This window comes from Bos taurus, chromosome 25 (assembly GCF_002263795.3).
Source record: "Bos taurus isolate L1 Dominette 01449 registration number 42190680 breed Hereford chromosome 25, ARS-UCD2.0, whole genome shotgun sequence".
Classification (NCBI taxonomy): domain Eukaryota; kingdom Metazoa; phylum Chordata; class Mammalia; order Artiodactyla; family Bovidae; genus Bos; species Bos taurus.
The window spans coordinates 2,239,690-2,252,662 of NC_037352.1; the positions used below are offsets into that span (position 1 = coordinate 2,239,690).

The 12,973-nt window shown below is 52.8% G+C and overlaps 1 protein-coding gene across 3 annotated transcripts; it reads right to left on the reverse strand.

The window, feature by feature from the left end:
* Positions 1 to 419: 419 nt before the first annotated feature.
* PRSS21 (serine protease 21) lies at positions 420 to 9,375 on the reverse strand. Of its 3 annotated transcripts, XR_003032639.2 has the most exons (8): positions 6,477 to 9,372; positions 6,347 to 6,376; positions 6,234 to 6,260; positions 5,824 to 5,989; positions 4,869 to 5,152; positions 2,445 to 2,599; positions 1,168 to 1,289; positions 420 to 992 (listed from the first exon to the last, which is right to left on the reverse strand). XR_003032639.2 is itself a non-coding variant. In XM_059881516.1 (7 exons), the coding sequence occupies exons 1-7, from the start codon at positions 6,541 to 6,543 to the stop codon at positions 1,906 to 1,908; spliced, it is 996 nt and encodes a 331-aa protein (XP_059737499.1). In that variant the 5' UTR covers positions 6,544 to 9,375; the 3' UTR covers positions 1,808 to 1,905. The 3 variants fall into 3 exon arrangements, 2 of the variants coding, with proteins under 2 accessions (XP_059737499.1, XP_024841060.1); XM_059881516.1 differs by lacking the exons at positions 420 to 992; positions 1,168 to 1,289 and adding an exon at positions 1,808 to 2,172 and having other exon boundaries at positions 6,477 to 9,375; XM_024985292.2 differs by lacking the exons at positions 420 to 992; positions 1,168 to 1,289 and adding an exon at positions 1,808 to 2,145 and having other exon boundaries at positions 6,477 to 9,368.
* Positions 9,376 to 12,973: the final 3,598 nt, after the last annotated feature.

A 12,973-nucleotide genomic window follows, 5' to 3' on the forward strand; every position in this document is an offset into this window, starting at 1 on the left:
AGAGAAAGAGAAGTAAGGTGGTCATTCTGGTGCTCACACTGGGGCCTCAGGAGCTGGGCGTTCTCTTCCTTTCAAAATTCTGCTGGCTGGGTCACAGGGTGGCGATGCGGATGTTGGTGATGGTGGTAGTCGGGGTGACGGTGGTGATGAGAGCCCAGGCACAGTGCTTATTCTGGGTTTGTTGTCCAGTCAATCATTTGTATCTGACTCTTCTGCGACCCTGTGGACTGTAGCCTGTAAGGCTCCTCTGTTCATGGGATTTCCCAGGCAAGAATACTGGAGTGAGTTGTCATTTCCTCCTCCAAGGGATCTTCCCAACCCAAGGATCAAACCAGCATCTCCTGCATTGCAGGCGAATTCTTTACCACTGAGCCACCAGGGAAACGTGCTTCTTCTATACCAGATATTGTTCTAAGCCGTTTATAAATTAACTCATTTTATTCTAACCATCTGAAGGAAAGGTACAATTTTTTAGATATAAAAAATGAAGCTGAACTCATTCATAGCTGGTGGGAACATACTATTGGTACATCCAGTTTAGAAGACAGTTGGGTGTGTCTCCCAGGCCGCTGTACAGTTTGTGACATGTTCAAATCAAAATAACACCTTTGGGGCCACCCACAGGGCCTCCCGATGACCTGAGGGGGCTATTTCTTCAGATAAGAGGCCTCTTGAGAGGCCACCGGTCTCAGGTGAAATTCTCAGAGGTCGATACTGAGGCGGCTGAGGATGGCGTGGTGGCTGGCTGCAGCCTGCTTCTCCTTCTGAAGGAAGGGCACCGTCACCCAGCCCAGGGGACCCCACCTGAAGCTGGGCTGGGGGCTGGGCGCTGGGCGCTGGGCACCACCTCTGGCTCTGCCCCCAGCACCTCTCAGGGTTGACGTGGGAACTTCCTCTCGTGGCCGGGAGGGGGTGCTGCCCGCGAACTGCAGAGCAGCCTGGGCGGAGACCTCCTCTCCCAGGACAGGGGTGTGAGGCCCTCAGAGGCCATCCTGAAAAATGAGGGGAGATGTGAATATTTCTTGGGTTTGTTCACTTATTTGTTGACTAGGTGCCCCTCCCTCCCAGCCATGAGAAGGTCTGTCTGGGTCACTTGTGGGTCACCAGCTCTGAAAGCAGAGATCACACACCCACACCCACGCCCTCCCCTTTCCCAGGTCCCCTCACCACATGTGGCTGCAGGGCAGGCCTGCGCATCTTCCTGGTATCGGCTCAGAAGCTCCTGGGCTCCACCCTTGCTGGCTCTACAGACTCCTGGCCAGGCCAGGCCCAGGTCCCCGTATGGGTCCCTGGAAGGGATGGGTGAGGGACACAGTATCTTGAGGGCCAGGCCTGGGAAAACAGGGCTGGTGACATATCTGGGCCCTACTGCCCGCCTCCCAGGACCTTCCTCCTCCGTCCTGCCCTCTCCACCATCAGGGGACTAACTCTGGCCCCAGAGGGAGCTGCCTGGTCTTGTCTTCCCAGGACAACACTGGGTCTGACATAAGCCTCGCCAGCCAAATCTATGGTTCTTCCAGTAGTCATGTATGGATGTGAGAGCTGGACCATAAAGAAGGCTGAGCTCCGAAGAACTGATGCTTTCAAATTGTGGTGCTGGAGAAGACTCTTGAGAGTCCTTTAATAAATGATCTTTCTGATCGAACTAACCTTGAAAGGGTTTTGTTGTTTGCAACCAAAACCCGCATAGCACAGATAAGTGGACGATGATTTAGGAGTTAAAGAGTGGTCTTGGAGTGGACGGGACGCAAGTGTCCGTGAGGGTGTCCAGGAAGCCACCCGGGGCCACCGAAAGTGCAGCAAGGTGTCAACTTGAACATATACACTTTTATTAGCAAAGGGGACAGAAGGGGACTGGGCCTGACTCAGCAGATGGCCCCAACTCTCGGGGGCCACTGGCTGGGCTCAGGCCAGCTGTAGGAATGGGAGAGCCCAGAGCAGAGGAAGGAGCAGCAGCATCAGGCAGGAGTCCAGCCTGCAAGTGTTGTTTTGGGCCAGAACCTCTCGGATCCACTTGTAGTGCACACTGATATTGGTGTAGACACCCGGCCGGTTGGGCCTACCGCAGCCCACTCCCCAGCTCACGACTCCAACTTGATACCACAGCCCTTTCTTTTCACAGACCAAGGGCCCACCTGAGTCACCCTGGGGACCAGCACGGGTGAGTCCAGCCTGGGGTGGCGCGGGAGGGGTGAGCAGAGAGGCCGGGAGAGTAGGAGGGGCTGTGGCCAGGCAGACAGGGTGCAAATCCCACCCCTCCCCTCCACCAAAGTGAGCAAGCCTCAGCTTCTGCATCTGCAAAGTGGAACAGTCGTCCCTCCCCCCGCCCCCCAGGGTGGGCACGAGGCCCGAATGGAGGGCAGGGACGCAGGGTGCTTTCTGGCCAGGGAGGGGAGGCGGGCGGCTGGGGTGATGCGCGAGCTGGGGACGGGAGGGACACTCACAAAGCAGGAATCCTTGCCGCCTTGAGGCTCGCCAGCGCAAATCATGTCTCCCCAGATGTCAATGCGGAAATCGGGCATTGAGAACAGGTGATTACACATGGTGGTGTTTATGATCCCGACCTGCACTTCCTGGAGGGTGTAGGGAGATGGCAGACCTGCCACGGAGTTGAGGGAACAGAGAAAGATGGCGTCCTGAGCCTCTCCTCTGCCATCAGAATGGCACAGGCTACAAAGGCATGCGGCGGGGGGACCCTGGGGCACCCACAGTACCTGGGACATTGCCCTTGACTCCTCTGCTCTAGCCCAGCACCCAGCATGTGGTGGGTGATGAACACACCACGGAAGGGCCTAGAGGAGGGACTGGCTGTTACAGCTTCCCTCACTGCAGCCTGCAGAAAATAGGCCCTGCTCCAGCCCCCAGGGAGAGACCTTAGCACTCCGGGGTGGGGCTGGTGCAGCTGGGATGGTTTAGGATCTGCACAGTCCAGCGTCCAGTGCCTGCGGGAGTGGGGCAGCCTGGCGTGCTCTCTCTCCCCCTGCAACAAGCCTGCCAAGCCCGAGCCCAGAGCTCTACCAGGTGCTCCTGCAGCATCCCTGGGATGCAGTGTAATCAACCTTGGTCTTGGGTAAGGAAAGATTCAGGAGGAGGGTCACCCTCCTTCAACCCCGGCAAAGCACCAGGAGCTGCCAGAGCCTAACATGAACCCATGCATGCTAAGTTATTTTAATCGTGTCCAACTCTTTGCAACCCCATGGACCATGACCCACCAGGCTCCTCTGTTCATGGGATTCTCTAGGCAAGAATAGTGGATTGGGTTGCCATGCCCTCCTCCAGGGGGTCTTCCCGACCCAGGGATCGAACCTGGGTCTCTTATGTCTCCTGCATGGGTCAGCGGATCCTTTACCATTAGCACCCCCTGGGAAGCCCTGATATGAAGCCAGGCCTGTCCAAAGTCTAGAACTGAATCACCTCCTTGTCCTGCAGAGGATGGTGATCCCATTAACACTGAAAGCTGTTGAAGCAATCGTTTCTTGACTTCCAGGCGCTCTGCTAAGCCCTCATGTAGGAATGCTTTTAAGCCTCAGAACTACCCTCTCTGGTGGGAACTATTATTACCCCATTTTACAGATGTGGAAGGTGAGGCAGAGTGAGATGAAGTGCTTTGCCCAAGGTTTCCCCACTAGTACAGAGTACATCAGCTCTGGGGGTGGGGTCAAGAAGTCACCTTCTACCTGTCGGAGTGAGGGTTCAGCTGGCGCTGGATGTGATTGCCTGTCAGCTGGGGGAGGGGCAGTGTCAGCCTGGCTGGGCCCCTCAGCTCACGGCCATCCAGCCCTTTGGGCCCAAGAAGTCTACACTGGGGCACCTTCTCCAGCCCCCTGGGGTGCAAGGAAAGGACAGGGCAGGTCTCCAGTCGACTCCCCTCTCCTCACTGGCAATGCCAGGTGTGTGGCTGGCTACTCTCTCTGGGCCAAGGAGCCCTGGCTTCTCCATGGATCCCCAGGGCCTGGGAAACTCTCCATGCCTCTCCGGGTTTCCTCATCTGTAAAGCAGGCATAAAGATGCTCCCAGCTCTTTGGCAGGTAGATTTCAGAAGGAAGAGAGTCCTTGGAGCCCTGGTACACACAGTGCACCAGGGGAGCTCGGTCTATCACGGCTGCTGTGGTTGAGGGCAAGGCAGGGCCGTGCTAGGCCCGGGGGCAGTGTGACCGGGGTCTAATTCGTGAGCCCCTCTGGGGGACCCGGGCCCAGCAGATTCGAGGGACTCGTGGTAAGACAGAAATGGGTGGCAGCTAATGGCAACCCACTCCAGGGCTCTTGCCTGGAGAATCCCATGGACGGAGGAGTCTGGTGGGCTACAGTCCATGGGGTCACAAAGAGTCGGACGCAACTGAGCGATTTCACTTTCACATTTCACTAATGCCAGCACATGGAGTCCCGCAGAGATTGAGTGGGAGCAGGGCTGGAGCAAGGCTTAAAGTTTCAAGGAGAGAATGAATGAGCTGGCACTCCAGGATGGGAGGGCTCCCACCTCCCACCGCCCCTGTCGGTGCAGAAGGGGTGGGGGAGCTGGAGTGGGAGGCTGGATGGAGGGGGTAGGGGGGAGCACCCTGCTGGGGTAGAAAGAAGGGTTTCCTGAAACACAGACACCCACTTCCCCCACAGCACCCAACAGACACCCAGCAAGCTGAGGGTGCTAGCCTGGGCCTTCCTCTCTGGTTTCTGGCTCACAATCTCCGGAAGAGAAGGGGAGCTTAGGGTACATACAGAAAGCCCTGCTCTACGGGCGAGGGGCAAGGGTGGAGAGCCAGCATCCAGAGAACACTGAGCAGGCTGCCAGCATGAGGCTGGTGCAGCTAGAACCAGCAGGCGATGGCACTGCCACCCTCGCCTGGCCCATACCCGTCTGTCCCCAGACTCACTCAGCTCCTCTTCAATGTCTCCCCAGCCGGTCACCCAGCAGTCACTCCTGTTCTCAAACTCAGAGATGGAGGCCATGACGCAGATGGGCTGGATGTACTTAGTATAGGTGACTGAGGAGGACAGCTTCAACAGGGCGATGTCATACACCGGAGCGCCCAGATAGTGGGGGCTCAGGAAAATCTGGTCCACATTGTAACGGTTGTAGTAGGCTTGCAAGTTCCAAATGGATGGTGCGGCAGACAGCTCCCCAAACTGGACTGACCAGTGAAAGGGATTTCGGTTGCTATCAAGGGAGGAGAGAGCCCTCAGGGGTCTTCAGAGGGAGAGTGGGCCATCCCAGCATGCCTGGGCCACTCCCTGAGACTGCCGGGCCACTGCCCGGCTCATCCCGGACACAGGTCCTCCTTCCACAAAGAGGCCAGGGCAGAAACGGGGAGAGCCCTGAGCCCCAAACAAAGTCCCACACCTGGGGACGTGGGACAGGAGGGTGCCTCCCCTGCCAGCTCACCTGGCCAGTCACTCAACCCCCTGTCGCCTCCAGGGCCCTCCTCTTAAGGGGACCAGCAGGTTCATGGGGGTCACACAGGCTGGGCTCCACACAGCTTCGGGAACCACTGACCCCACCAGCCGGGCTCCTGTCCAGCACTTACCTCAGCTCATTCCTCCCCCAGGGGTACACCTCCGCTGGGAGGTGGGGTGAGGAAGGTGGAGGCTGGAGGTGCCATGTGGGGACAAACGAAGCAAGAAAGAGAACAAGACACACAAACGTTCCGGAAAAAACCTCATAGGGTTTCCTCAGGGAGCGCCCTGGGGGCCTCGTGCCGGTGTGGAACGGGCTGCAGCCCAGCCTGGGGCTCAGGAGCACACGAAGGCCGCGGCCACGTGGCACATGGGCGCGCGTCCTGGCACAGACTCGGGACGCGGGGTCAGCGGGCCCCCTGCCCCCAGACTCACTTTTCAAAGCAGTGCGCGGCCGAGAGCGCCCAGCGGCGGTTGAGCAGGCTCGCTCCGCAGAAGTGGTAGCCCCACAGACGCAGGCTGCCCTGCCACGGCCAGTGTCCGATTGTTGCATCCTTTCCACCCACTATGCGTGTCGGGATGACCCGTTGACCACAAGGCCCTGGGATGGACAGACGGACACCAGGCTGAGCTGCTGCAGGCAGGCTCATCCTGTCCACCCTCACCCACTGGGAAGGGAAGGGGCTCCCGGGGAACTGCGCGTCCTGGAGGGGGGGGGGGGGGGAACGGCGCGTCCTGGGGTCGTGCCACCCAGGAAGCGTCGAACGCTGGGGACCCGCCCCACGTGGCCCGCGGGCGCCCGCCCCATCCTGCCCGCCCCCGGCCCCCCGGGGCCCATCAGTTACATGCGAGCATCGACGAGTTCTGAAAACCTGGAGCGGGGAGAGGGAAAGCTGAGGCGCCCTTCGCGCTCGGGCCCACGAGCCCTCCGCGGGGAAGCGCCTCCCGCACGCCTTACCTGGAAGCAGCAGGTCCTTGTCCCGAAGGGCTGCGGACAGGAGACGAGGTGAGTTCCCCACTGCCTCCTCGCGCCCCAGCCGCCCCCCTCACCCCGGTTCGCGCCCGCAGCCCTCGCCGCCCGAGCTCACCCTGCTCGGCGATTTCGATCCGCACCAACAGCTGCGCCAGCAGCAGCGCCGCCCCCTGCAGGCGCATGGCCTCGCCCCCGGCCGCCCGGCGCCCTCTCCGCTCCCGCCCGCTCCAGGGCCCCGCTGAGCGCCCCCTGGGGGAGAGGGAGCCGCGGGAACCCTGGCCACCCTCGCCAGGCCGACGACCTCCCTGGTCCAAGGTTTGTTTGGGTACCTGGGACGTCACAGTGCCCGGCTTTGAGCATGTTACTGGGACTGGTCCCCAACGACGTACCTTGCTATGGCCCGGGAACCGGTGCGAGCAGCCAACCCCTCTCGTCCGCCATGCTGGGGCCTGGCCGCCCCCTGCTGCCCTCTGTACTAGCCGCTCCTTCCTCTAGAAAGGACCAAGGACCTGGCCCACCGTCAGGACTCTCATGAAAGCACAGTCCCAAGTCCTCACTGAGTGCTGATTAGGGCCGCGCACTGTATTATCTGCTGTTAAAAGTGATGACCTTCACTGGACCCACAGAATAAACTGGCCTGATTTGACCATCTAGGGAGCTCTTAACCTCCCTGTCTGCCTGTTGCCGGGCAAGGAGCCTCATCTCTCTACAGAGCCTACAGGTTGCTTCCCCTCCTTGTGGACACTGTTGCAGGCCCCAAAGTCACTTTGTGGGCACAAAGTCAAAGTCAATAATTTTTTAGGAGGATTCACAGAACTCAGAAAAGCTGTTCCTCTCCTGATTGTGCTACCTTACAGTGAATGGATACAGATAACATCAGTACATGCCAAAGGTGCAGAGGAGAGTCTGGGAGAGACCGGATACAGGCTTCCAGCTGTCCTCTTCCAGAGGACAGAGGTCGGGTGGGCACTGGTTAATTTTCCCACTCATGAAGTGCTGTCAACCAGGGGCACTCACCTAAGCTTTGGTGTCTTGGAGTTTCTATTGGGATTTCATCGCAAAGGTATGGAGTGCCCACGTGGCTGACCTTAGTTCTGACTGCAGCCCCTCCAGAGGTCCAGCTGATCCAGTCTGACCCAAGGCCCCACCATAAATTACATCATTAGCAACTATCTAGAGACCCAAGGACCCCAGATCTACAGACAGTCTTTTCAGGCAGGACTCTCCAAGGGGTGGATGTTATTTCCTAAGAGCTGTTAAAAGGCCAGTCCTTTCTTTGGACTATGCAGGATTTAACCATCCTAGACCTGTTCAGTTAACCTTTTACTGCACAGCAACCAAGAATGAAGAAATGTTCACAGAAAATTTGTACATGCAGTGGAATGATCTATTCAAATAAACTGAACTGACTCCAGAGGAAACTGAGATATCACATGGAACAGCAGAGAGCTTGAAAAATTCTAACTGGTTTCCTCAGAAAGCCTGAACAAGTGTTTATCAGCATTAAATAAGAATTATACTACAGAGGACCAAGCAATCAGAGAACAAGAAAGAGTATCTGGAAATTTAAAATATTTCTGAAGTAAAGCAGTTTAGCCAAACACCTGAATAAGAAAATGGACATAGCTAAAAAATGAATTAGCAAACTTGAAGACAGAGTAGTGAAACATGGAGAACTTAGAGCCAAAGTAGTAAAACATTAGAACTTAGAGCCAAAGTTTAAAAGGGGCAAATTACATGAGAGAGAAATGTAGAGATGTGGAAGGACAGTCAAGACTGGTTCTTGTTGGGACTTCCCAGTCGTTAAGAATCTGCACTGCAGTGCAGGGGACGAGGGTTTGATCCCTGGTTGGAGAACTAAGATCCCACAGGTCGCCCCAACTACTGAAGTCTGAGAGCTCTGAAGCTCGCTCTGGAGTCTGAGAGACACAACTAGAGTCCGTGCACAGCAAAGGAAGATACCCCGCATGACACTAACACCCGCCACACCCAAATAAATAATAATAAAGAAAGAGTGGTTCTTGTCTATCCATTTCTCCACAATAAAAAGCACTTTAAGTGAAATAAAATAGGGGGTTGAGAAAAGGTGAAGATCAGGCCTTCCTCTAGAATCCCATTAGTAAACCATTAGAAAGGCAGGTCGGGGGCTTCTCTGGTGATCCAGTGAGTAAAAATCCTCCTGCCAACGCAAGTGACATGAGTTCAATCCGGGAAGATCCCATGTGCTGCAGGGCAACTAAGACCATGTACCTCAACTACTGAGGGCTGTGCGCCTGGAGCCCATGCTCTGCAACAAGAGGAGTCACTGCAAGAAGTCCGTGCAACTCAACAAAGAGTAGCCTCCACTGGCTGCAGCTAGAGAAAGCCCACCAGTAGCAACAAGGAGTACCGCAGCCAAAGGGAGAAAACAAGCACGTCTGTACATCGTATAGGTTCCATATCTATTTTTACCTCCCCAGTATCATTCTGAATGGGTGACCAGACACTCATGAACACAAAAAGAGTAACTGAGAGCTTCCCTGGTGGCTCAGGGGTGAGGAATCCGCATGCCAGTGCAGGAGACATAGGTTCGATCCTTGATCTGGGAGGATCCCACATGCTGCAGAGCAACTAAGCCTGTGCATCACAACTGCTGAGCCTGTGCTTCAGAACCCGGGAGCCACAACTACTGAAGTCTGAGTACCCCAGAGCCCCTGCTCCGCGACAAGAGAAGCCACTGCAAAGAGAAGCCCAAGCACCTCAACTGGAGAGTAGACCCTACCCGGTGCAACTAGAGAAAAGCCCGCATAGCCAGGAAGACCCAGCACAACCAAAAATAAAGACATAAAAATGACAACAACAACAAAATAAAAGAGTTGTTGAACGGCTGTGAGTTTTAAGGGACGTTTGATGATCAGGAGTGCCAGGATGTATTTTTATTTTTTATTAAAATTTTTTCAATTGGGGAGGGAGGTGGGAGGGGGGTTCAGGATTGGGAACATGTGTACAACCATGGCAGATTCATGTTGATGTATGGCAAAACCAATACAATATTGTAAAGTAACTAGCCTCTAATTAAAATAAATTTAAATTAAAAAAATTTTTTTCAATTGAAATATAATTGATTTACAATGTTGTGTTAGTTTCAGGTGTGCAGCAAAGTGACTCAGTTTTTTGTTTCCTTTTTCAGCCGTGCCATGTGGCATGTGGGATCTTAGTTCCCTGACCAGAGATCAAACCTGTGCCTCCTGGCAGTGGAAGCTCAGAGTCTTAATCACTGGACCACCAGGGAGGTCCCAGTTTTATACACACATAGACACACATGAACACATTCTTCTTCAGATTTGCTTCCACTATAGGCTATTACAAGATATTAAGTATAGTTCCCCGTGCTATCCCGTATGTCTTTGTTGGTTTTCTATTTTATATATAGCAGTATGTATATTTTAATCCCAAACTCCGAATTTATCCCTCCCCCCTTTCGTAACCATAAGTTTATTTTCTATGTCTGAGCCTATTTCTGTTTCATAAATGAGTTCATTTGTATCCTTCTCTTTTTAGATTCCACATATAAGTGATATCATGTGACGTTTGTCTTTCTCTGACTTACTTCACTTAGTATGATAATGTCTGGATCCATCCATGTTGCTACAAATGGTATTATCTCCTTCTTTTCTTCTGTTCCTTCACAAAACTTTTTATTTTGTATTGGGATATAGCTGATTACAAGGATGTCTTTACATCAGATTTACTGTTAAGTGCACTGGCTCTTACATAATTCTGATAATCTGCTACTGCTGCTGCTAGGTCACTTCAGTCGTGTCCGACTCTGTGTGACCCCATAGACGGCAGCCCGCCAGGCTCCCCCGTCCCTAGGATTCTCCAGGCAAGAACACTGGGGTGGGCTGCCATTTCCTTCTCCAATGCATGAAAGTGAAAAGTGAAGTTGCTCAGTCGTGTCCGACCCTCAGCGACTCATGGACTGCAGCCTACCAGGCTCCTCCGTCCATGGGATTTTCCAGGCAAGAGTACTCGAGTGGGGTGCCATTGCCTTCTCCGTCTGATAATCTAGACATTCTCAAAATAATTTCTGGGACCAAAGAAACAAAAAACCACAAACAGGCAGGATGTGTCTTTCTTTATCCCCATAAGGTGTCAGTAAATCATGAAACTTCTGTTTGTTTGTTTTTTCCAATAACAAAAATCTGTAATACTGTTAGTGGAGGTACTTTACTATTTTACAAGGATTCCAGCAAGTTTATTCCAATAAGGGCCAAGCATAAGTAGGCTGGGCTTTCCAGGTGGCACTAGTGGTTAAGAACCTGCCTGCCAATGCAGGAGACATAGGAGACTTGGGAAGATTCCCTGGAGAAGGGCACAGCAGTCCACAGCAGTATTTGGCTGGCAAACCCCATGGACAGAGGAGCCTGGGGGGCTACACTCCAAAGGGTCAAAAAGAGTCAGACATGACTTAGCACGCACAGATAAGTAGGTTAAGAAATTTAACTTCTTGTAATTTCTTTCTAGGACTTCCCTGGTGGTTCAGATGGTAAAGTGTCTGCTTACAATGCAGGAGACCTGGGTTTGATCCCTGGGTTGGGAAGATCCCCTGGAGAAAGAAATGGCAACCCACTCCAGTATTCTTGCCTAGAAAATCCCATGGACGGAGGAACCTGGTAGGCTACAGTCCATGGGGTCGCAAAGAGTTGGACAGGACTGAACAACTTCACTTTCACTTTCTTTCTTTCAATTTCTTTCTAAACATCTTCTTTTTATTTTGTTTTGACTAAGGATATATATTGGTGGGAAAGTCGCAAGCAAGATAAAAGTGGCTATGAACTATCATGTACCAGATACTTGCAGATGAAATAGAACCCAAGGCTCAAAGTCTCAAGAATGAGCTATGAGCCACAGGGGTATTTTACATTGGTAAGAGTTATAAGCCCCTGGAAAGATATAAGAGGCATGAGCCTTTATACACCAATAACAGAGCATTGTATACCCCAATAACAATTTTTATTTTGAAATAATCAAAATAAAACAAAAGATGTTATACATAAAGATAAGACAAAAATGTTCTAAATACTCAAGAAACTAATAAATCCACATTTTTTTTCCCTCTCAGAAATCAAGAGATCAGGTAAATGAAAAAGCAATAATACAGTGCTGAGCATGATTTTGGCCTAAATCAAGCATTTGGGTGGAGAAGGAAATGGTAACGCACTCTAGTATTCTTGCCTGGAGAATCCCACAGACTGAGGGGCCTGGTAGGGTACAGTCCACGGGGTCGCAGAGTCAGGCATGACTGAGACTGAGCACACACGCGAGCATCTGGGGCTTCCCAGAGACCCAAGGAGCCCCTTGGAGGGGGAGCTGCCTGCAGGCTAGGCTGGTGTGAGGGGCAATCCAAGATAGGTACTTTTTTGTTGTTTGTTTTTAATCTTTTGGCTGCACTGCACAGTACGTGGGATCTTAGTTCCCTGATCAGGGAATCAGGGTTCCTGCGTTGGAAGGTGGATTCTTAACCACTGGACCAGTGGTTAAGCCCCTGGGCTTGCTCCGTATCTCTTCCTTTTTCTCCAACCCCTATCTTTCCAGGGAAGCCTCAGAACTGGCTGGAGAAATGTAAGCCAGCCACTGGCATAGGGAGCACAGGGCAGGACCTCAGGCAGGGGCAGGGGTGCTGGCCACTGTGCAGGGAAAGGAGGCAGGAGTGGGGGTCCTTTGGGACCTCCATCAGTCTTTCAATTTCTTGAACGTTCACCAGCTGTGTCACACACAGTCCCTGGAGGCAGTGGACAGCCACACATGCAAATGACGGAACAAGATCATTTTGATATTGCTAAGTTCTCGGAAGGAAATGGACTTCCCTGATGGCTCAGATGGTAAAGCCTCTGCCCGCAATGCAGGAGACCCGGGTTCGATCCCTGGGTTGGAAAGATTCCTTGGAGAAGGAAATGGCAACGCACTCCAGCACTCTTGCTTGCATAATCCCATGGACAGAGGAGCCTTGTAGGCTATAGTCCATGGGGTCGCAAAGAGTCGGACACAACTGAGCGACTTCACTTTTGCCAGAGTCCAGCTGCAGCAGCCAGGTAATCAACCTGAAGGGATGGGCGGTGTTGGCGAGTAACGATGCAGCCTCTCAGTTTTCTTGGACTGCATATTTATTTCAAACTTAAGATTCTCTTTTCCAGGTTAAATGCAGGATACAGGATGCTTGGAGTTGGTGCACTGGGATGACCCAGAGGGATGGTAAGGGGAGGGAGGTGGGAGGGGAGTTCAGGACTGGGGACATGTGTACACCCGTGGCAGATTCATGTTGATGTATGGCAAAACCAATACAATATTGTAAAGTAATTAGCCTCCAATTACAATAAATAAATTTAAATTAAAAAAAAATGGAATGCCCACCAAGAACAGAAGAGAAAGATGCTTTAAAGTCCCACATGACCTTACCCATTAGAGGTCCCTGGGGCTGACTGATTAATTACACTAAGAGAGAGATTGCTTCTTTCTCTTCACCTAACCCCACATTCTTCAACTAGGTGAAGAGAGGCACAAACATGTACAAGCCAAAGAAACATTTGGAAATGAGTTGCAAGTTGATAGATAAAAAAAGAATAATTACTT